The 26,064-nt window shown below is 40.8% G+C and overlaps 1 protein-coding gene across 4 annotated transcripts in view; it reads left to right on the plus strand.

Annotated features, from left to right (window-relative positions):
- Window positions 1–26,064, plus strand: part of LOC140540747 (teneurin-1-like) — a 260,632-nt gene that overhangs the window by 105,751 nt on the left and 128,817 nt on the right. For all 4 annotated transcript variants that reach the window (XM_072663175.1, XM_072663174.1, XM_072663173.1 and 1 more), the window contains 2 exons: window positions 428–666; window positions 19,908–20,069. In XM_072663175.1, the coding sequence (XP_072519276.1) occupies window positions 428–666; window positions 19,908–20,069 (401 nt within the window). The remainder of the gene's footprint in view (window positions 1–427; window positions 667–19,907; window positions 20,070–26,064) is intronic.

Consider the following 26,064-nt stretch of genomic DNA (forward strand, 5'->3'; position numbering starts at 1 on the left):
ATCATCTTCTACAAAAGGTATCTTATGGGTATCTCAGAGTCATGATGTATTTTTAAAGTAGAGAACTGTTTGCTCCTTATCCTTGTAAATGAAACAAATCCCAAATAAAAAAAAAACATAGCAAAATTAGATTTTATTAAATGTGAGAATCTTTTTGAAAACTGAGTAGGTGGGTTCAAAGAATAATTTGGTGAATGAGGCCCAATTATATGAGTACTGACACTTAGTATGGTTTACTGATTAGTTGAGTACACATGAACATCTATACTTAGCAAAACATCTGCAATATTTCATATTTCTCCTCATTTGAATACTTAAGAATACTTATATACTTGAATATAATACATTAATGTCTTCTTGGTCTTCTTTCTTGTTTTCCATTACTACCGCAGTGTTAAGATAACTTTCCTCTGGTTCATTTCCACAGGCACTTTCTGTTCAAGCATGGCTCAGGGTCCTCGGCCCTGTTGAGCGCGGCCAACCAGAACTACCCCCTCACCTCCAACACGGTTTACTCTCCACCCCCGCGGCCTCTGCCCCGCAGCAACTTCTCCCGGCCCATGTTCACCTTTAACAAGCCGTACAAGTGCTGCAACTGGAAGTGCACTGCCCTCAGCGCCACCGCCATCACCGTTACTCTTGCCCTCCTACTCACCTACGTTATTGGTAAGGCGCTATTCTCGCTATTCTTATTTTCCCCCAAGCCACTCAACCATCTCTCTCACCTCAGCTGCTAGAAGGCTTTTTTCCCCATAACAGGTCTTCCAACCCAGTTCACCTGAAGGGCATTTTTAACAAAACACAGAAAAGAGATTAATCCTCAGTCTGGAACAATCGTATTCCGTTAATGTAGGAGAGCTACTGATTGTGGAGTTAATGAGAGATAATGAAATATGAACTCATTCATAATTGGCTTTTGATCGCTCTAAATTAATTAATTCATGAATTAATTAATTTATTTTGTTTTGGACAAAAATGAATTCTGGCTGATCGATGTTTTGGTTCCAGCGGAATCTGTGGCCTTGCTTATGAATGTCCTTTCTGCTTTGCCATTTATTTTGGTGCAGTTTGCATTTGGCCATTTATGTAAAGTATCTCAGTACTGTAACTGTTCCTGCTAGTTCTGGCTAGTAATGTGACCGTAAAAGCAGTGCGTTGGGTTTCTGATGCTGAAAAATATGCTGTTAGTCTGCCCACGCATGTCGGTAATTTGCTCGCTCAGGCTGGCTTGCACATCCCAGCCGCAACGCTCTGATTGGATGTGGTCCGGCAGCCGTGGTGTGAAGCCATTCCACACCGACTGACACTCCAGGAACAAGAGGCATTATGCACTGGTCATTATTCCAATCCCCTCCCGCCCCCGGACCGCTGCAGAGGTTAACAAAGACGTCGATGCACGGTGTCTGCGGGGTCAGAGTGAAGGGAGCACATTAGCCAGATGCCATGTGCCTTCCTTACATTACCTGCGGCTGCGCCGTGCCTGGCATTCTCCACCTCTCCACACAAATGAAGTTACACGATGCACAGGAGCAATTATATGCTATAGCCAGTCATTTGTATCTGCCTCCGAGCTGCTTGTTGGACAGTAATAATGCAGCGACCATGGAATCAGCGCTTCTACCTTCAACCTTCACCTCGCCGTCTCACTAGGCCAACACGATATGGACAAAATGCTAATTTTGCAATTATATTACTGCATATTAGTTCTGCACAATTATTAACTGTATATTATTGACTTTTTTTGCCTCAAGACCGGAATTCTCAGTTACAATTCTTCCCATAACCATTTTGGAGAGAACATGTAAAAAAATACGAAATTCTTACATTCTACAACTGCAACTAGGAGATCAGTATAAATATGTAGACTAACCCAAACAAATGATTGGATTGTACACTATTTTTATTATTATTTTTTAAATAATAATATATACTATAATAATAGATACTATAATATATAAATAATATATTTTTTTTATATGATGCTTGATGTTTGACCTGTCCTCTGACCTCCAAACCATCTGTCTGTGGAACGTTTTACAAAAGGATGCACAAATATTTGTATGTTAGTGTGTGTCAAGTCAAGTCAAGAGACTTGTCATTCCTTCTGAGTACAAATACACTGTGGAGCGAATTACGTTCCTCTGGGATTATGGTGCAACATGGAACAGAAACAATACAGTACAAATACCTAAAGTGCAAACATGAAATCAGAACAAAACAAGAAATATGATAAATACATTAGACACAGTAAACAGACAAGACAGTGCACTGCACTGACTGTGTGTAGTGTGGATGAGGTGCAGGTATGTAACCTGCTACAACATAGATATACGCAGTCAGCTTATAATATATGTGAACACATCACTTACTGAGGAAGAAGAAAACAGTTCTCATGTAATCAGAATCTCTTTATTTCACCAAGTATGTTACACATACAAGGAATTTGTCTTGGTGAGAGCAACACGTATGACAAGTAACAAAAAAACACAGAACACAGTCTTAAACTAAAGGAAAATGATACTAAACAATAAATAGGGTAGGGGATAAATTAAAAAAGTAAAAAGTACTAAAGGTAATAAAGAGCTGAAAATATATTTACAGAAAAGAACATCTGTACAGGTGTGCAAATAGTCATAGTGCAAATAGGCAGAGTGCAAAATAGCTGTTCAGTCCGGTTTGGTACAGTTCAGTTGTATGTTTTGAGGTTTACAGTGGGAGGTGTCCCACAGTATTTAGCAGCAAGTAACCTGATATCTGTGCAAGTAGGCACATGATGGGAGCATCAATATAGATGTGTATGTGAGGGCACATGATGTATGTGTTTGCAAGTGTGACACTTGGTTATGTGGCTACGGTGAAGCAGACGCATCAGGTATTTGATAGATATGAGACAGATAAGAGCTAACGATCAAGAGCCTCACTAGCTGCATAACCAAGCTATATAAAATGTTAAATTTTACTTATATATTGCCCTACCACATATTATATTATATATCCATCTTGCCATGTATGTAATATAATTACACATTTAATTGCATGTTTTGTCCATTGTGTCAACAAATACTTCACAAGCACATTTTCTTCTACTTGTAAATAGTACTAATTCTAAACTTGGATTCAGATGTTTTTATGAGCTTTATAAATTATGAATAATTCATATTAAATTACAACATAGTCATGTTATTAATAACAACCAACAAACGTTGGATAAATTGATTTTTGTAACTGATGTCATTTTCTGACAGTAATTTGATGATTTTTGCTTTAAAGGGTTAATTTTATTAAAGAAAAACTTTTTTTCTTGGTAGGGATGCATACCTTGCCTCATTAAAGTATGTGGTACTGTGAGTGGTCAAAATGCTTCCGGCACACAGTAAGAGATTGAGATTGGTTAGAGGGCATATTTGCATATTGCTGCCTTCTGTGATCTCAGCATTGCAAAGGCTGGTATTGCAATAATGATTAATAAATCATTCATTGTGCTGCCATACGTCCTACCCCTGCAACTGCTCTGTGTGTCCTTCTCACATTTATCCTCATTCTCTAGAATAACCTCCGTCTGTATCACATCCCAGAGCCCACTGCGAGCACTGAGTTTCTTGTTAATTTGGTAGTAGTATGTAACTGAGATACTTAATCAAACAGGCAGAGAGAAGTTACTGACACTACTGACCACTCAGTCAAGTGGTAGTACATAATTCATTGTACAGTTATAAACAACATTACAGGTGCCACTGGGAGCTGTGAAATGTGAAATGTGAAATATAAATATTATTACTAGACATATAGACATATTGTTTTTGTTTGATTGAATACTACACTTAACTTGCAGCGTATGTAAGAGATTTAATTTTAAATCATCAGCAAATTAAAACTTTAATTTCATTAAAAAATGAAAACCCTTTAGATATTAGATATTATGCTTAGATTATGCACAAGTTCATCATTCTGCAGTGACCAAACGGGGCGGCAAGTAAAAAGGGGTTTACCCACTACATCCCTGATCCTCACACACACAAACCCTACTGTCAAAATATGCTATCATAACTACTGAGATAGATTACAGGACTCATTTGCTTTTTCAAACCTTCTATGATCTCTTCTAGTACCACAATAACGATTAACAAGCCATGCATTGTGTAGTTCCACCTCTCACCCCCCTAGTCTCCCTCTCACCCCATTCCCACACACCCCCAGATGCCAGTGAGAGCTTTGAAGTACTTGTTAATTTGTTGACTCACAGCTTTGCTTACCACTCCTAAGCCCTGTCTCTGTCTGCACCATTGACATTCCTTCCACAATCTGTGCCAAAATTTAAAAATGACAAATGGAAGGCTTGTTGGGGCCGGAGCTAGCATATAGCTCAGATGTGTTAAATGTTAAATCTGCGACTATGAAGAGTGGCTAGGGCTCTTTTCCAAACAAGGTAAATAATGGATGCGACGTCGGCAAACATTAAAATGCGTATTACTCATGGAGATGGGGGAATAAATCATTTTGGGAGGTAAAACTGTAGCACAGGCGAAGTTGGGCAATGGGGAGCAATTGTAGCTGTGCCAGTCAACTTGTATTAGCGCAAACAGGGCAATATATCTAGCGTCAGGGCTGGCCGCTGGGGAAAGCATTACTCTGTGACACCTCTGCCCGATCAGTGCTTTGATTTTTATTTGCCAAATGGTGCCTAGGACATTTACACAAGCATCTTGATGCTGTTGATGGAGGGCAGACACTGACACCAAAAGAGGTTTATCACACACACTGCCGGAGTAAGAGAGCTGTATGACAGGGCACAACGCCTGGGATCCCTAGGAAGTCATGTTTTTCTCATAGGGTTTGTCGAAGCTGCTCTTTTTTTTTTAGCCCTCTTGTGTGACGTTCTTGACATCTGTGAAGAAAGTTTTGTTTGTTGGCCAAGCCTGTGCCAATAGCTCCAGCACCAACATCCTGTGATGTTAGCTCCAGTGCTAGCATATAGGGTAATACAAGATACAGAACTCTATGAAGACAGAAGTTTTGGAGTATAAGAAAAAACTCTAAATGCTTACAAATTTATACTCTGCACTAATACTGGGTAGAGCCTCTTTTTGCTCTCAAAACAGTCTCCATTTTTGAGGCCTATATTCTACAAGATGATGGAAAAATGCTGGCCCATGTTTGCAGAATGTTCAGGTGCACTTTAATGCTACAAATCAGGTTGCTTTGGGATGTGGTGGATTATCATGTTTGAAGTAGCCGTTAGAAGATGGGTAAATTGTTACCATTAAGGGATACACATAGTCATTAACAATACAAAAAGTAAAAAAAAAAGTTTGGTCTGATCTTCGTTTTAACAATATTGAGAGGTGGAGGTAATATAACTTAACACATAAAACTGAAGAAATGCCTTACATTAAATGAAACTATTACATAATAAATAATTAATAGAATTCAACTTTTTGAGGAAAAAAAGTTAAGACACCACCACATTTATTACTTTCTTAAATGCCTAAAATCAGAATCAGCTGCTCCACATCAGCCGCATATGATTGGAACATGTTTGGAGAAGATTTTAGAGAAGCCTGTCTTATTTATACCTCAGATATTTTGTTTGTTTTGCTCTTGATTGTTAGAAGGATTGGTATCACCATGGTGAGATTCTAAGAGCTCTCTGAGACCTTCGGAATGAAGGTTGTTGGTGCAAATGAGTCTGGGAAGGGTTTTCAGAACAAATAGAAATCAGCCTTTCCACCGCAAAATCAGCTTGCATGTGAAACAACACCCCAACATGGCTGGGTCAGACTGTTCTAGCAAGTTCAGCTTAAGAGCAGATCACGAGATGCATTAAGAAGTCTCCAACAACCCTGAAAGGTCATCACAGGACCCACAAGTAGCTCTTGCCACGGTTAATGTTGAAGGGACAGCATCTACCATCAGAAAGGCATGTTTTTCATGGTATCTGTGCAATGACAACAACAATGAGGATTGTTGGAGACTTCTTTACTTTTACAACCTTCTTTCTGAAGGCGTCAGAAAGCTGTATGGTGGTGGTGATACCACACCACAAACAGTCAAGAGCGGTTTAAGCGGTTTAACAGCACTAATTAATGTGGGGGAGTCCTAATAGTGCAGGCAACAAACCAAAGCACAATGAGCTAAGCTTACTGAGCAGACATTGGTAAGACTAAATCAGAAACAATGGAACAATTCAAGATCAACCAAGCAAACAAATCCAAAAGGGCAAAACCAGAAATCAGAAAACGATAGAACAAACAGGGATCAGTACACAATAAGACAAACAACAAGGAAAATGTGTCTAACAAACGGAACAAGTATATATTCAAAGAAGGGTGATTGTGAACAGGTGTGTGTCATTAATATTCCAATTTCAAATGGGAGAACAGTTTCTGATCGGCTGAGGTGGTTGGACTTATTCACATCACTGTATATAAAAGGCTGTGTAGTCAAGTATAGAAATAATCAAATCAGCATGTTTGGCACCAACAATCTTGCCATGCTCAAAATCAATCACACACTGAGAGTACACTGCTGCCCTGTGTCTGCATGACATTGCACTTCTGCTACATGATTGGATGATTAGATAATTGCAGGAATGTGTGTAGGTCTTCCTAATTAAGTGTTCAGTGAGGGTAGATGAATCCAAGTTAATCCTGTCTGGTTTCCAAAAGTAGCCTTTAAGTAGTACTTCAGAAATGAGTAGTCCAGACTAGTCCATTCTGTGTTGGTTGTCCACAGCCATTTGACTCATCCACTTCGCAGTAGCAGTGTACACAGAGAGTTAGACTGGCTCCTGTGGCATACACATCTGAAATGTGGGTTCTTTTTGGCATCTACAATAAAGAAGGCACTTAGGAGACCATCAAGGAACACGGCAAGATCAAGTACTTAGTAGGAATACCTGAATCCAAGAGACATTATTCTGACGATTGGCTAATGAAACAACACACGGCTGAAGTTAATTGAGTGGATCCCTCTTAGATCATTGTCGAACAATAAGTTCAGTAGATCACCTTGCTCACAGTATCACAATACCGTATATATCAGCATATTGAATTGTAATCCCTGTATCATGATGCGTATCATGCCGCAAGATAATTGCCAATGCACAGCCTTAGTGTTTGGTAATATGTTCGTAATGTCAACTGCTTTCCCCTTCTCATACTCATACTCATTGTCTCTTTTGTGTCGCAGAGACACACAAACACACAAACACACACACACACACACACGCGCACACACACACACATACACACACACACACACACTCACTCACTCACACACGGATGCATGCACATAAATACACCCTCGTTCCGAGGCGTACTCAAATACGAAGCAAATGAGAAATACCTGAATAAAATATTTGCATGGAAGGGTGAAGGCGTATAATTGGGTCTGGTGGCATTTAACTTAATTCTTGCCGAAGCTAAAACTCAATATTGAAACACTTCCCTCCGCCAGAATAAATATGCAAATGGAAGGCGTGCGATATCACGAGGGCTCGGGCACTATGGCAACCACACTGCCATGGTGATGATGGCAACTTGGAGCCCCGCTCTGAATACACCGGCTGGCAATCATTCAAATGATGCCCCCGGAATCGCGCGGCAATCAGCGAATGACACACAAATGACTAAATTACAGGAGGAGAGGAAGGACTGACTGCTGCTCGCTCTTCTCACTCTTCTCCGACTCTTCAGCTCTATCTGTTTATGTGGATTTTCTTCTTTCTTATCGTGAATAAAGAACCACATGCTTATTCTTCTCTTTCTCACAGGGAAAAGAACATGAGAAGCTTGTATGTACTAAGATTTGTCAGCATGTACAGTATTTAGAAAGTAAACAAACAATACAGTAAATATAAATGTCACCACCACATTATCCATCTGTACAACATCATCGTGTCATGTTTTTAAGACTTCTTAATTCTACTTAAATCTGTACCAAAAGTAAACACTACAGATTCCATCCTGTTACTTCTATCAACTTGTCACATCATCAATAAACATCAGTGAGTTCCATACGTGTCCATGTCATAACAGTACCTCCATCATGTTTGACAGATGATGACCATTTTCTTCTTTTGTCCATAATCAAGTTAATCTTAGTCCAACAAATCCCAGTGGTTTGCATCTTGATGTAAACCCTCTACATTTAAAAGTTATTAAAGCATCTCTTGATTGTATACTTTGACAATGAGGTACCTACTTCCTTGAGAGTGTTCTTGACTTGACTAGATGTTGTGAAGGGTTTTTCATCATGTAGGTGTTGCTGAGCTTACCGGTACAGTCCTTCTTTTTAGAAACATACCACATTGTTGACTTTTCAGTTTCTGTTACTTCTGTGATAGTTTTTTTTTCTTTACCTAATGATTACAGTCATGTCTTGACCTACTTCATTTGAAATTTATTGTGGTGATGTACATTGCAGGTGACTAAAAACAATAAAGTGAGCAGAGCACATTGCTTGTTCCAGCATGAGAACGTTATCCTAGCAGATTCAGGCTGCATTTTACTAGCTGCACAGTATGTTGCTGTGTTTGCAATAGAATCAGGGGCTGAATTGCTAAAAGCTCTCTACTTCTGTAATGTAATACACTGTATAAGTCATAAAATGATGGCTGCTATACCCAAACACTGTATTCTAATAGATAGCCATTTTGTTCAGTCATATGTCACATGATTACCCATTTACCATTTATTACATGATGCGGGCGTAAAACCCATAGTTTTACAGTAGTTTAACGGGGCAGGTGGCTCAGCGGTTAGAGCTCCGGGCAGAGTAGTGGGTTCGATACCCGGGCTCGGCAAGCTGGCACAGTTGAGCCCCTTGAGCAAGGCCCTTCACCCTCTCTGCTCCCCGGGTGCTGGAGTTCGCTGCCCACCACTCTGGGTGTGTATGCTCACATATACAGTGTCATTATTCTAGATTAATTACTGTACCTGACAATAAATGTAACCAAAAGCAGTAAATATGTACAGTGGTTAAAATATATAACATTGTGTAGAAGCCACCAGTACCACCAGTAGTGTTAGCTCATTAGTTGATTTATTCATGGCATCAATTACCACCCGCCTATCATATAGGGTGCTATCAAACTGGAATTGTGAGGTCTAGCACATGCACGTTAATCACAAAGTGATTAAGCAAAGTAAGTCAAAGAACAGCTGAGTTTGGAGGATGTTAGTGCAGCAGTTTGTTAGTGCAGCAGTTTATCCTGATCTGTGGTATAATATTACATTGTAAAAGGTACAGTACTAAAGTTTTCATTACCCAAATATCCATTCATGAGCTCATACAGATACTTCAACATTAAAATCATGAGGCTAACAATATCTGGCTAAATACAGCTGTTAGCTGCTAAGCTAGCGAAGCATCTGAGGTAATGATGTGTGCAGACTGGAATTTAAGGTGAGCTGTCCGGGCGGCGGGTTGAAAAAGAGCCTTGTCCCCTCAGAGAAAAGGCAGAGATCGCGTTTTTCTCAGTTCATTAGGGGATGCTAACGGATAACTGTCGGCCGGCCTATTGGTTTAACAGGCTGAAAAGTGTGATAATCAATAGGACTTGGTAATGTCAGCGTCAGTGGCAGCGGCGGAACGCACAGCGGCTCTTGAAAGGGAGTCGGGGGCAAACCCCGGGAATTTTTCCCATTCTGGCCAGCCGAGCTCCAGCGGAGGCAGACCTTTCATGCTTCATTGAGAGGCTATTGATTGGCCCGCTCACTCTTTGTCTCCAAATGCTGTATTCCGGTCCAGTGCGGCGGCTGCAGAAGCGCCGGCTGCCCTTTTAGCACGTTGAATAGAAGGACCCTGGGCGCAGGCAGAGCCCTTGCTATGAATTATTCCCTGCGTGCAGGAGCTGGACGCCACTCATCCATGTCATATTTACTCGCCCCCATGACCCCCCTAGGCTTGGCCCCAGGTCCCCAGGTCACTTTGAAACTCCCTCTCACCTCGCTGTTTGTGTGGCCTTTAAATCCCTCTTTGTGGCCATTTGTCCCGCTGCCTTGCACTAATGTTTGCAACCTCGGCGAGAAAGAATATGCAGCAGGCACGACTGCTTTTGGCCATCTATGTGGAATGGCGCAACCCTGCTGGTGAGTACTCATCAGTCAGTTTGACTACAGCAGGGATGCACAAGTGCACTCCAGTGTTTTAGCCTTTCTGGATCTCTCATGCCATAAAAGCCTTCTTACATTTTGTTTTAATTGGCTTCTCAGTTGTAGCTTATTGTAACAAGGGGAGTCTGTGAAATATGCAGATTCTTAACATTCAAATGATACCACATTTGTGTTTGTAAATGGAAAAGGAAATAAATCGAGCTTGGTGAAATGCTCTTGTTTTTATACAATGGAAAGTATAGTTGGATAGTTGATTATGTTATGCTGATATAAAAATGTTGGGAATGTTGAAAAACTTTGTACAGTATGTAAACTGACTATAAATATATAACCCATTACATGATAGTGGTGTTAATTATGTAAATACTTAAAAATAATTATGCAATATGGATTAAATCTAAAGCAATTTTACAATTACTTCTAAAAGTTAAACACCTAATTAGAGCAGCTGAGAGGATCTTGTTCATCTCTCTGCAAATTTTTAGGCAGTCTTGTTTGAAAAATTCAGTGCAGTTGAAAGCTGGTTTGGCGCTGGAGCTGCAGGGCGGGGGGACTGTCACGTGGAGCCGATGTGCATAAGCAATCTTCAAGCCTAACTTCATACCGTCATGGATCAATTTGGGCCTCAGACAGCAGCGCTTGGTGCTAGATCTTAATGAAAATCAGTATTAAACTCTTTTTATGGTGTGAATTATTAATTCGTAGCCTACGGGAGCATTTTTTAATCCAGCAACGATTCAAATGTTACACTTACATTCCAATATGGCTTCCTTCTTCTCTTTATGGCTAATGATAAGTCATTTTCTCCCTCGCTCTCTCTTAAACTTTCTTTTTCTGTTTATCTCTGGACTCACCCCAAAATGTATTGACCATATGAGATCACACTTCTCCACCCATCTATGCTTGGCACAGCATTTCTTTTCTCTCTTGCTGTCTCTCTCCCTCTCTCTCTCTCTTTCTCTCTCTCTCTATCTCTCTCTCTCTGTCTGTCTCTCTGTGTCTCTCTTCTCTTTCTCTCCCTCTCGCTCTCCCTCTCAGCTTCTCTGTGAAGGTGACTTGTGGTGTGTGACTGGCTGGCTGGAAAGCCAGATGAAGGGCAGGGTTGCTTTGAGCGAATGCAGGCCCTTTGGGCTGGGCATTAAAGCCGCCCATCTCTCCGGGGCGCTTCATCTACTGCGCTGGAATCCTTCCACAGCGGGAACTTTCATGTCTCCCATTACGGAGGGGCCTACCTCCTCCCAGACAGATAGACAGATGCTAATCTCATTCTTAGATGCTTCATGCTTCACCTACTGAGTTACATGGACCACCTGATGTATGACCTCAACTATCGAAATTTGATCCGATTGGCAATCCACACTTACACACACTTACACATCCACATGTACATCCATATGTTCTTTGCTAGCCCGACACAGGAATGTCCTCGCATATTTGTTGTAGGTGTACTACTTTTGTTTCACATGGATCTGGCTTTGTAGTACCAGGATTTTGACATTGCCACTACCCGTCACACAAAATCAACAATGTGATAGTTTCCTTTACATGTTAATCAACTGGCCTTTTCTGTTAATGAGACAGAATATTACTTATGATTAATGAAGTGAAGAGAGGAATACCATGTAAAGAGTAAAAAGACTGGAAGGGGGTATGGGTCAGGAAGGGGTCATTTAACATGTCAGTAAATGATTCTCGACTGTGCTGAACAACAAAACCCACCAGACTCTCTGGTGTTAGAGAGAAGTCTGCATTGCGAGATTAGACAGCTGCTGATCCAGGCCTCCGGTTCCTGATAGACGGCCCGTTATCGCTCCACCATAACAAAGCACAGAGGCCTTGGGAACATTAGCCAGTACATCTTCACCGGCTGCCGACTGGCCGGAGGTCACACTGGTCTTTTGGTCAGTGCACACATCCTTATTTTTTTTCACACAGGTATACCACACTAATTTGGCTCATGCTGTAGAGTGTCAGTGTGTGTGTGCGTGGGCGAGCCTTGAGGGGTGTATAGAGTCTGACAGCTCTGACGTGGGGATTAATACCCGTCAAACAACTAAAGGAAAAGGGCGAGATCTTACTACAGACCAAAGGCAATATGTTCCCTCCAGTCAAATCAAGGCCGAGAGGGGCTGACAGAGGATTTCGGGATACGCACAACGGTGTTGTCTTCAAAAAGCAGGCTTCTCCTGTGATGTCTTCTTCTTTCTCTTTCACGAGAGCACAATCAGGTGAAAGCTCTCCACTGGACAAAAGCCTCTTTATTTTGTGCCATCTCTCCACCTGGCAACTGAATTTACACTTCATTGTTGTTTGGACTCAACCTGCTAATTGCTGCAAACAGCCATTGAATGCTAATCATGAGTGAGTGAAAGCTAAGCAGCTAGAAATAGAGGGGGAGGGTTAATTATTGCCAGCGAGAAAAAAAAGAAAAAAAAAAAAACATTGGGTTTTGAATAGAAACCAAGTCGTCGAGTGTTTTTCCAAGTGCTCAGCAGTGGACCGCTCTGCGGCCGGCCTGTTGTCAATATTTTCCTGTTATGTGTAAATTGGTTGGTTTTCGAGTGCGCAGGGGTAGTGCTGGGGTGCACTGAAAAGAGCATATATAAGGACTAGGAGTGGCTCTCCAGCTCAAATGGTATCAATAAGCTTGTCATTTTCTTTACAATTTATCCTGAATCCTCTTGACCCCCCTTCTCGCCATATCCACGCCCAGCCTCGACGACACCAACCTGCCTCCCGGAGAATCCTTCAAACACAATTTCATCTGCAGCTAAATCTAATCAGCTGTCACTCGCCGTGTCCGCAATCATTTCGAGTTTAATCCAAAAAACTGTTTTGGAGGCCTTTCTGCTGACAAACAAACACCAGGCCACATGAATGCATAACCTGCTGTATTTTTCATTCCCATGAAAAGAATGAAAGCAGAAAGTGTTGATTTGTCAAACAGTAGAAAGGTTTGTGGCACTAATCCAGATGTCTTTTAAGCATTATAAATAAATGGCCATTATAACAAAATATTAATTATGAATTGATTATTAATTATTAATACACATGTCCATGTATTAGGCCTGACGAGTCACAGTTATTGATTGAAAGCATATCAGTCTAGGCTTTCAATTTATACCACATTTGTGTTTGTATATAGAAGAGGCATTTTATTGTCATTTGCGTTTGATGGCAACATATTGTTTTACATGTAAAATATTAAGAACATGCTTTATATTTCTAAATCTTAAAACCTAGGCATGGAAAGAAGCTTTGACTTGATCTTGTTGATCCTCTTGTCAGATTAATGCTTTAAAGGGTTATCGGCATGGGACTAGAAGAGCTGAAGTTTTTTTTATGTTTGGTAATTTTTTTAAGTGTCTGATTTTTACCTATTATTACCAATTCCCAATTACCCAACCCAATCATAATCCCCCAATCACATGCAATGCTCCCAACACTGGAAGGGTGAAGACCTCCTCTGACGCGTGCAACATCAGCGAACATGTGGGGAAAAAGTGCCATCTACTCACCCTGGAAAGACCAAGGCCAAGTGTGCTTACTCGGGGCCCCGGCTCTAGCAGCATGGTTCTTGCAGCATGACCGGGAACTAGCGAACTAGCTAACACTTGGATGGTCCATTGTAGATGCCTTATAGATACTCACCTGACATTCAACCAAATGTCTCTTAAATGCAACTGAACTCTAAGTTAAATGTAAATGATTATCTATTGAATGTAACCCAACAACTAACCATAACCTTACCCTTTTAGGGTTGAATTTAAGATTTAAACTAAGGATAGGGTTAGGGTTAGAATTTAGGGTGATTTAAGGGTAGGGTTAAGTTTAGGGTTAAGGTTAAGTGCAGAGTTACATTTAATAAACCGTAATTTACATTAATTTAATATATATTCTGTTGAATGCCAGGTGACAGATTAAGTGCAGAGTTACATTTAATAAACAGTAATTTACATTAATTTAATACATATTCAGGTGAATGCCATCTACGACACGTCTATAATGGACCATCCACGTGATGCAATACCATAAAGTCAAAATATTATCCATTTTCCCATAGCTTTTAACAAAGGACCTGCAAAGTTATGTTTTGGTAATGCTTTCTTTTTTATTACTTAACATTCTAGATATTGAGGTACAACTGCTAAAATAAGTACTCTAGGCAACTTGATAGTGAATTCCAAGACTTACCTAACTAAAGTTTTACCTAACTAAATTACAATTAAATGCCCAACAGATTGGCTATTACTTGGGTAAAGACTAAACTAATGGCTCTTAGTGGCTCAGGCAACTAAGACACTGACAGTATGGCTAAAGAATCACAAGTTCGAATCCCAGGTCATGCTCCTTTGCCATCAGCAGCCATCAGCAACTGCCATTGTGATGCCGTCATAGGCATCTGTTGGATGATGTATCAGAGCTGGGGAGTGCTCGTATTGGAGGAGGTATGTGCTTGTCCTCACCCTCCCAGTGCCAGAAGCATTGCAAGTCCTAATGAGTGGGTGGGTTTATTGGCTCAGCTAAATATGGGAGAAAAGACAGTCTTCCAGACAGTCTAACTAAATTATACAGTTAATGTCTAGAACATATCTGTTAATGTATCTTGGAGCTCCCCATCATGTTACCTAATGTAATTCCCTAGTACTTTGGAGTAACTCAAACTTACCTGGTTAATACTTAGAATTTAAGTGATTATTAAAGAAACCCATGGTACCCATTCCTAGCTTTAAAATATGTAACAAAGAGTAGTGCAGCTCTGGCTAATAACCAACTCTCACATTACTGTTTTTATAAAATAACTAATTAAGCACACCCAGGCTAGTCCAACTCAGTAAATTTACCATTACCCACCACCTACGTGATGCGCGGCCCTCATGTCTTGCCTAATAGGCCCTCCATGGGGCTGTCTGGCATACGGCAAAGAAAATTGGACTCATCAAGCGAGGGGAGCGAGGCCCCTCCTACCACAATGAGACACAATCCAGCCATCTTAACTTAATTCCTCTCCTGGTGTGCTCAAGTGACTGCTTTACAACATCACCCAAGTGGTCTAGCAAAGGTCAACAGTGCTGAGGAGTGGGAAAAGGGGGATGGTGGGGAGGGTGTGTTGGAGGGAAAAGCACATAATGATGATGTGAGCCTGAAGCACAAGGCATTTAGCTGCGGCCTCTGCTTGCGCAGGGGCTAAATTGGGGTTAGCTGAAGCATCAGCGTGCAATAAAAGCGGATAAAGCTGTATGGAGGCATTAAAGGTTTGTGTCTCGCAAAGGACAAAGTAAACATTAGCGTCCCTGTTAATTATGCCGCCTAATTTATTGGCCGATGGATCGCTGTTTTTGCCGCCGTGGCTCGCGAACATGCGGCAAATCAAATTAAAAGGAGGTGGCGAACCCATTGTTGATCACGCACAGGTAAAACGGCTCGATTCAGATGGGAGCAAGATGAATTAATGTGCATGTTCTTGTATTAAGAGTTCACAGTTGAGTGCATCAAGCCAGACAGGCATTTCAAAGATTAGAATTTTAGAGATGGAAAATTAGTCTCTCGAAGGTAATTAATTCACTTCCCATTAGGTGCAAGACTGTAGTGAAGGGGTGAGTGGTTTGTATGAAAAATTTTTTTGCAGATCGTAACAGTAGTGCAGTGAAATGCCTCAGATTTCAGCATGGTCTGATGCGGGCAGTCAACTGAAAAAGCACCGGTGGTTCTAGGGGTCACTTAATAGCTCCAAACAGCCCACAGTTTACCAGAGAGCAAGGCTTGAGTTTACTAACAGAATGTTGGCTATAAGTGTTATAGTAGATAGCAGTAGATTAAATAATGCAGTGATTGAATGTCTTGCCTACTCAAGCCATGCCAGTCGTTCTAGAAGCAGAATGTCCTTAAAACACTCTTGTATTGGCCTTGAATGGATTTGGATTGAATGAAATTAATCAAATATCTTGGTAAAGATGTTCTGTCTGAGTGTTTAGCAGTGCTAAAGCTCTCTCTTTTTGCTTCAGTATCTCTATGTCTCACAAACATTATCCATTTACATTACTTTGCAAAAAAAAAGTAAGTTTTCATTTAAAATGAGTTTAATTTTTAGCCAGTAGCAAAATATGCTGCTATCAATGTGAAGGGGATAGAGTAGGAAACATTGAAGAATCAGTTTTGGTGGACAATAGTGAGGCGCATATTACATACATATTACATTACTGTATTGAAAGGAATATTTTGGCAAGATATCAAAGTAACATAAGTGTGATTTAAACATGTGTGTACTTTATGTAAATAAGGTTGATGTTCATACATCTTCGGCTATATGGAGCAAAGAGAAGGGGAGCAGACAAAAATAGCATTTTTTTTTTGTTTTTGTTTTTTTTACACTACGCTCCTAGCCATGAGCGGATCCTGAATATGCAGCAAACCCTTAACTCATGACAAACACAAAGACCAAGGTGTACCGCAGTGCAGAGCGGTCAATATTACTTGCTTATAAATCGGCTCATATTACCTTGACACATAAAATTTGAATCAAAAAATTGTATGGCCTGCAATCAATATTGTTGCACTGATTTACCCAGCCTGCTTTTGCAGACGTGCTGGCTTGCTCTTTACTTATCATTGAGATATTTTGTGGCCAGCGGGCATACAAGCCTTATTTTTTGCTTTTTCTGCATGCGGGTTAGTCACAGGTCAACATTAGCCACACGCCCAGTCAAGAGATGCTTTTAGCCGGTGTGAAAGTACAAGCCTGCTGGCATGGCTCTGATTACTCTGACCCAACCCAGTGGCAGAGGTGATAACCAGTGAAAAGAAAATAAAGTATGAGTTATTTTCTCTTTTTTTTCTGTCTATGCTGTGGCAATATGAGATCCTGCATCACAGAACAAAACACATATCAACTTTCATTTGGTTAATTTGATTAATGTCTGATTACTTTTTGAGTTACATCAGGCACAGTACAACACTGAAATGTCTACATAAAAAAAATAAAAATAATTGCAGTTGAAAACTATAAATAGTGTATATTAAATTTATATTTAACATACTGTGTAACACTACACCTAATTTACCAGGATCCAATATGCATCCACTTAGAACAGGGCAAAACCTTTGACAGCTATTCCACTGGGGAGACATATGCTACTTCTTTTTTCATTAAAAAGAAGAGCCATTGCTCCTTAAAGGATGCGTATATCACAAATCTCAAAATGTGGCATTCACTCCCCAGTCTGCATGGTCCATACATGAAAGCTTAACTGCGAGGACAGACTGTATTTAATATATTGTTTTTTGTTTTTTTTATGTCATACACTTACCAAATATAGGTGCAGTTTGTAGATGTGCAGTTTATCAGCCCCTATCTGCCCAATCCTTTAGTAAAGAAAGGACCACCATAGGAGCACTCTCAGCACAGTGGTAATACCTGCATGGTTCATGGGTGTACAGTTGTGTCAGTACCTGGAATAAAATACAATGGTTTAAGTTCCTGCAGGCCCACTACACTCAATGGTTTTACAAGTGGGGTGGGAGGTTGCAGTGTAGTGGGTCTGCAAGAACTTAAAAGAAATAATTAAGTTGCTGTAGGCCCACTACACCCTGAATGTGTTTCATGTAATGTTTCTATTGCAGAGATCTGTTCAGACTCAGCAGTTTAGGTTGAAGTCTGAAGAAGTTTTTTAGCCCAAACTACTTTTTGAATGAGGCACAACACAGGCAGCCAATCAGAACACATCATTATAGAAGGTGCAAGATCAAAAACAGCCACGTCATCTTGGAGCATTTTTCTTAATCGGTTCCTCAGGTAATATCGACACAATGTAAAAAAACAACTGTTAGATTAATGTTTTATGCCAGAAAGCCAGAAAAAGAGTTAAAAGAGGGGTTTTTTGCACAACGATGTGCAAAATGTCATGTATCATAGACCCTCATAGCCCTACGTTTGTGTGGAAAGGTAAAAGGCAAAATGGCACCTTGAAGTACTACTGATATCCACAATGTACGATATACATTGTATTATTCTCTGGTCTGTACTGTGTTGTGTTGTCTGTCCGCACTTGTTTGTTTGTGTTGCACTTGTGTCTTGTATGCACTGTCTATGTTGCACCATGGTCCTGGAGGAACGTTGTTTCGTTTCACTGTGTACTCTGTATGTAGTTGAAATGACAATAAATCAGAATCAGAATCTCTTTATTTCACCAAGTATGTTACCCATACAAGGAATTTGTCTTGGTGAGAGCAACACGCATGACAAGTAACAAAGAAACACAGGACACAGTCTTAAACTAAAGGAAAATGACACTAAACAATAAATAGGGTAGGGGATAAATTAAAAAAAAAGTAGAAAGTACTAAAGGTAATAAAGGTAATAAAGAGCTGAAAAATATATTTACAGAAAAGAAAAGGACATCTGTACAGGTGTGCAAATAGTCATAGTGCAAAATAGGCAGAGTGCAAATAACTTGACTTGACTTGACTAATATTGTATGGTCATATCACCCACCGGTGAATGAGCTCAAAAAATCCAGGGCTTGTGCCAAAGCCAGCTTCAACCCTCAGAACTCATTACACATTTTCCATTGTCACTAAGGCCGATCGGTGTTAGTGGTGAGGTATGAAGCAGATGTAAATTGGTTTGAACTAGTTCTGAGATTAATTAGGTATTCCTCATCAGCAGGGACTGAAAGCGAGGCCACTTTCTGAACAGGCATTGTGCTGCGGCTGAGATGAGTGTGCGTGCTGGTCGACAGGGGGAATATGTTCTCAAGCTTTGATGTAGTCAAAACATGATCTCCATCAGAAATAGCAAAGCGAATGGATGACAGTCTGTAACCCGGCTTCTCTGTATGCTTGATGTAGGCTTTTCCCCTCCCTCACTCTCTGTACTAATCCAAAAAATAAATGTGTGTTTTGGTGAAAGTCAATGGATAGATGTGTTGGGGCTCTAGCAACGGCAGTTATTGGATGTTAACAAAATTACATTGAAGACACAACAGCAGTTCCCTTTTGTTACAAAAGTTGTTGTTTATTTTTGTTTGACAAAGCCAGCCTCTGTGTAGAGTTAGCCATGGCCAAGCTGCGATGGCAAGACTTGTACTGTTAGAACTACCATTACAGCTGTCTTTGCAAGCATTAAGCTCAAATATCTATTATCTAATGACAAGTTTTGCAAGTTGTTGTTGCCTCGCACATGTTCAATGCTTTCTGTTTTAATTAGTGGCTGACTCTGTGAACCCTCTGCTCTATAATTTGCCAAATTGATGATTAATGGCAATTACTTTTTGGTTTCATGTGGACACCGCTAGTTTGAAAGTTTCACAGACAGCAGGTGGTTTTCTGTGGAGGACATTCATTACGGTGTCATCGCTTTGATTGTCTCTCACGGTAAACATTTGGACAGAAGGGAGTCTCGCTTCTCCTTGTTGTTTGAAAAAAAAAATAAAAACTCCATATGGAATTTGGACATCACAGACTCTTTGAAAGGATCATTAGGCATGCATAAAAGAATATGTTACCAATTTAATGCGTGCCTGAGGTCAGCCTCTGAAGATCTGCCTTAATTGCTCACCTCTGTCACACTGCGCCTTAATAAGCATACAAACTGGGAAGTATTTAAAATGGAAATTTCACGCAAACCTTATTTATTTCATTATTTTCAGGTTCAGATGCTCGGCATGCCCAGAATGCTGATGGAGGGTGCTGGGTTTTGGCCATGTTCTGTCAGAGCCTGGCCTGTGCCTTTTGACCTTCTTTCCCAGTTTTGTGGCTTGTGTGTTAACTGCTCTTCCCTGTTCTTCCCCGCAGCCGTGCACTTGTTCGGCCTGACGTGGCACCTGAAGCCGGCGGAGGCGCAGCTGTACGAGAACGGCGTCAGGAAACAGGACGTAGAGGCCAAGATCAGCGCCAGCGCCGTCACCCCGCTGGACACGTACAGCATGGACAAGATCCACAGGGGCCCCAAAGGAGGTCAGCCTACGTCTAATTACCTCTCCTGGCTGACATGTTTTCAAGGGCACGTTGGGCATTCGTTTGTCCAATTGTTTCATTTGATACCCATGTAATAAGGATCGAGCAAGATGGCCACTGTTTCCCTGTGGCTCGGTCGTCGATATTGTCGGATGGTATCGGCGCCCTGGCAGTCAGGCTGCGGGGGTGTCGTGTTGCTTGTCAAATGCAATCAGGGCTATGTGAATCAAATCAGTGTTTTCATTAAAGTCAGCGCAGGCGAAACAGCGAGAGTAGCTGCCACTGCTGCAACAGATGTGTGTTGAGATTCATTTCATATTGCTTTAACTAGTTCAATACTTCTTCCATTGGATTAAGGTCCTGGCCTGCTCTTTGGAATCAGGGCAATGATAAATATTGTATTGAAAGCAAGCACTTTCAACTAAGGAACACGCATCTGAAATGATTACAAATTCATTAGGAACGTTAATGTAATTGCTTAATCTTGTTACCATTTGCTTTGCGTGCTTAGAATACCTGTCTCCTGCTGAGAGGGAGCCCTTACCGTCTTACTGGTGGAGCACTGTGAGTGATCGCGTTAAGAATTCATGAGTGCAGTCTTTTGGTTTATGGTGAACCCCCAACTCTGGGGACAAAAACACCCCACTGTAACCCTGCAAAAAACACTGTAAACATATAATGCTGTTAAAACATTTACTGGATGTATATGAAATGCATGTATCTGATATCCTTTACGGATATGCACCGTCAAAAACCAACAGAGCATAACAGCAAGACCCTTAGTAGTAGAGGTAGGAATGTGTTGCACAAGGATGCTAGTGTGGCTAACAATGAATGAAAGCTAGCTGAATAATTTTAGCTTTACGCTATCTGGCCCTGCTGGCTTTCCTTCATTATTAGCAGTGTTAGCGTTTCCTTTAGGGAAAAGAAGAAAGCTCAGTGTCAGATATGCCCACTTCTGGAGTGGTGCTTTGAGACAAGCAGATACGGCAAAGCGTGTGATTAGCAAGCAAATGACAAACGACCTGAGGATTAGCCGAATTTATAATGTCACGGGCACTGTATTTCAGAGGCGGCGGCGTTTTAAAGATGGCAGGTATGTGGTGCGGAAGCTGGCGAGACGAGATGGCCGTTAATCTAGCCTACTGTAAGGAGAAGTACTTCAGCATGAATGAGCTTTTCAGCTCGGTTTACTGTCAGCTGAATTTTACCTCAGTAAAATCATGTTCCTCAATGTCACCAGAATTGTCAGTAAGAACAGAAATGCCCTTTGTTTTTTTAAATTGTGAAACATTTATGCATAAAAAGAAAAAAAAATCAGGCAACCTCAGATAATAGGCCATTTTAGTTTTTGCTCTGCTGTTTCTGAGCCACTGGGCACTAATGATGGGCCGCTCAATTAGAATCAACCTGGAGCTGCTGATTCTTGAATGACCTGAGGTGAACAAAACAGAAGTCTTTTAGTTATTAATGTTCTCTATCCAATTCCATTTACCTTTCACAATGAGTCACCACTGGCTTCGAACCAGGGTGCCAGCTCATTTTCCCAAACGTGTCTGAAAGTAGTCTGAAAGTAGTCAGTATTCAGAAAATGTCATCAACATCATCTGTTTTAGTTTAATGCCTGTTGTTTTGTTAATAATTAAAGGGAATCATCACAATGACTCACCAGATTACCACAGGGCCTTGCATTTGCTGTGGTGAATACATATTAACATGCCACATATGTACACAGAATAGGTCCTATTCTTCTTAACATCACTTTAATATTCTCCTTCATATTTCACACGCGCATTACAGGCGATCAGATGGTGCTTTAGTCTGGAGAAAAATATGGGAGCACTTGGCGGACAGCAGTTTTCTTTTTTTTTTTTCAAGAGAACATCAATATTCTGCATTGCCTTCTCTCACATGTCCTGCAGATTGACTGCTCCCCGCTACATCACATTTATTGATCTGCCTGTGTTGTGATACAGTGTCTTGGTATAACCAGAATGGCGAGGGACCTCCTCTTCCATATTTTAAATTGATGGACAGATTCGTGTCCAACCCTGCCACTCATAAACTGAAATCTGAAATATCAGCCTCTAGAAAAAAGTGCTTCATTAGCCATTTTTGGAGGAATTTTGCCTGCCAATGTACAGTAAACAATGACACAAGATACTATATATATATTTGTAAGGCTGCAAGGCCGACATGAATTTGCCCATCACTGACTTCAGCTGACATTAAATTTGCCAATAAAATTGGAAGGGTGGTGGCTTATTAGCTGCCAACTCAAAAACCTTTTAATTAAATTCTTTTAATTATAGTGACCTGCACCTCTGTGATATTTTATTCCTCCTAAGGCAAGTTCTTTGAAAAGCCATTTCAGCTTGGCCAGGTTGCACTGCTCATGAAAGCTCAGAATTCAATTCCATTTGCTCTCTGTCAAACGGGGCTTGTATTAAATGGCTGGCCATGTGGAGGCTTCATTAGGGTTTGAGGAATAATAACCTTAATTGAAAAGACAGTTTAGTTTCTTTGAAAATAGATTACAGGTGTAATTGTTTTATACGCATAACTCCAGGGCGATACAAATGAATGAGCTGCTGTGTCAGAACCAGTGCTGGAAATTCATTCCATTTTTTCTCGGGCCCTAATACACATCAAAGGCAGGGAAGAGTCTATTTGAGGAGATTAGAGCCGGAAATCAGATGGACAGGATGTGTTGAATCTGGGAGGCGTTGTGTCAGACAAAGGGATTACTAACACCTTTAGTCTATGGCCGTTTAGTTTAATCAGCATAATGGGCCAGATTTGCCTCGGGGGCTCAGATATGCATTGACATATCAATTCCGGCTGCTTCTGTGCATTTAGATATTTGTACTATATTTAGCTTGGGATAAGGTGCAAGGTTCAAGGTATGCTAACCCTTAGGACCCCCCCCCAAAAAAAAAAAATAAAAAAAAAAAATCTAACAATGTGGGGCAGCCCTGAGAAAAAGCTTCTATTACATGTAGTGACATTCTAGAGTTTGTTGAGATTCTTAAACAAGATTTTCTACCCTTTCTACCCTGTTTGCAGGACTGGCTTATTATAGGATGCTAACTGATTTGTCTGGTTAAAAACAGGAGGAAACCACTTTTTGGTACTGTTTTTTTTACACCACTTGCCAATTTTAACGCACCCATCTTATGTGTGTCATACCTAGGTTACACAATGGGACTTCCACAGTGCAAGGTGCAAAAAGGATGAGGATAATGAGAATTATTTTGTTTTTATTAAAACACTCTAACCCTCAGCTACCTTGCTGACTATGCAGATTAGCAGTATTTTTTTGCTTGGTAAAAAAATATTAGGCAATTGAAAGTAGTTTGCTGCCACGGGTTTTGAAAAATGGTTTTGTTTGCCACTTTTGAGAAAAGGAAAACATGTGAGGCTTCAGTGATTTCTGGAAGCTGCTCAGTCCCTTACCCCTTCAAGAGCTCATTTAATTAACCTCACTTGAGCTAATAAATTAATGGATGGCCCTTAAGATGGCATTAAAAATCCCCACCCCACAAGTGCAGGATATTTTACTCACTAATAAAGGCAATTTCTGTATCAATAAATACATATCTATGAAAATAGACCATTTATCATTATAATTTATGCAATTATATAAATGCAGAAAAAAATAATAATCAATGTCTTGTATTAGCTACTTTAAAGTTTGTACCCTGCTTTCTCCTAAACGCCCTCAGCCAACTCATATATTTGTTTAATTCTATGATCAGGCATGGCAAGGGAAATGTATTGATACTGCTATAACTTAGCGAACAACAGCCGTAACTGAACAAAATGCTCTCTTAGATGTTAATCAATCATTGGGATACCTGTGCTAGCATAATTTCCAAACCTCCAGGAGCTGGTCCTTGGGATACCCATGCTAAGTGGAGTTATGCCAAAACTTTGGGAAATGGTCCGCTCCATTATCGCATTTTCGCATCTCAAGGAGGAGGGGTGGGGAAGGGGGGCTTTGGAATCATGTACCAACCTAGAAGCTGCTCCAAACCCCAGCCCAAAAGTCCTCTGCTGTTAATACACCCCCCTGCCCCCCTCACTCCTCCCATATACCTCAATTACCATGATAAAGTACTGATTATCCAAATTGTAACTACAAATAACACTGCTACTAGAAAAGGTTTGGAAATTTTAAAACAGTCACAATGACATACATAAAACAGCTACTTATTTTATAAATGTAAAGTATTCACTTGTGTTTTATTGAGAAAATAACATACTGCCCAGTTAAGTAGCTTTTTTATTCTAATTTTGCTGGTGCATTAAACCATTGTCCAGTACTGTGAAATCAAAATTAAATTAAATATCTGCACATTTCAGCATTTCATACAGGCAGTCCCAACATTGCTGGCATACACTTAAAAGCAAATCGTAATTTCTCTTGTGATGGATGCTTAGAAAACCCCACTGCCATTGGGCTCAGACTGCCAGTGAACTCAGATGTTGTGTACAGTGCATGTGCCCCCAAGATTGACTGATGGCTGTAATTTTTTACTCGCAGGGAGTTTTGGAGCACCCCATTGTTCCTTGATTGCGCCAGGGCCTCTGAGATTATTGCACTGCAAACCTGCAGCTGGAGTCACTTGACTGCGCCGCCCAAATGTGATTTGGGCTCTGAATGTGGCGTAATGAAATACAGATGCGTTGGAGCTTCAATCTTCATTAGCTTATCAAACCAACGTGTCCCTCTCACATTCCAGTGTTTCAATTGAATTCGATTCCTGCGCTCCGTTCAGAGCATTCAGCTACTCTTTTATCAGTGGAGACGGGTCATTGATCAGCTGCGCGCTTTCAGTGCAGTGTTGCACATATACGCTATTTGGTGGCTTTTGCTTTCATTTGAACCCTTTCTGTTGGGGACAAATAGTCTGCAACATCTAATGATCTACCTAAATGCCACATTTTTATTTTGGAAGGTTTTTTTTTTTTTTTGCACTGCACATGCACTGGTTTGTTGCAGTCAAATGTTTCCCGGTTTGTTCTTAAATAGGGGGACAGCTCAGCTAAATACAGTTACAGAGGAATGTTTGAAATCCTTAACATTTAGATTGATTGTGCAATAAACATCTTAATGAGTGCTGACTGGATCAGGATTTGACCTCTTGTAATTGATCACAGTTCTGATATTGCCCTGTGAAGCTTTGATGTGTATGAATACAAAGCCCATGACCCGATAGCTATTTCTATGCATTGCGCTTTGGCATAACATGGGATGAAGCCAGAAAATCATAGCTTCTAGCGGAGGGTTATCTGTGATTTTTGGCTTACAGCGTAATGCCCAATTACTGAGGTCTTTACCAAGGTCTCAGTAAAGAAAACTTTAATCTCAGGGGCAATTGCTCACACTAAGGCATTTTAATGGGCTAATCTCTGCTTATTCCTGAAATGTAAGGGATCTTTGCTCTCATGAGTAAGCTTTAACTAGAATGTCACCAACTTGAACTGCAGCTCCTGCGCGGCAGTGGAGTCCTCTACAGCCTGGATGCACTGTACAGAGGCCATGTTCGCTCTGCCGCAGAAGAAAATGTCTCCTTTACCGCTGACATGCAGCATGATTTATCACCTCTGCCTTTCAATGACTCAACGGCTCTCAATAATTTGTAGTAAAGGAGCTTTAGGCATTATAGATTGAAAATAAGCCGCCGCGTTCATAAATCACGGCCTAGGTCTGCTTCGCCTTTGTCTGGTTAACGGCCGAGGGCTTCTGCCGCCATATATTCTCAGTCGCGGTCGAGGGAGGTCGCGGGACGGAGAACGGAGATAGCTCACAATTGAACTGGGCCAACAAAGGGGCCGGAGGAGGTTAAATTCACACCGACACAATGGGGCAGTCTGGAAAGATGAATTCGACAGGCTCTGCTACGGAGTCTCTTTATGGACTACTTTAGAAAGAAACAAAAGAGGTCGGCCAACCGGGTAATTTGATGGTTTAATTACTTCGGCCTCGCAC

This window comes from Salminus brasiliensis, chromosome 19 (assembly GCF_030463535.1).
Source record: "Salminus brasiliensis chromosome 19, fSalBra1.hap2, whole genome shotgun sequence".
Classification (NCBI taxonomy): Eukaryota; Metazoa; Chordata; class Actinopteri; order Characiformes; family Bryconidae; genus Salminus; species Salminus brasiliensis.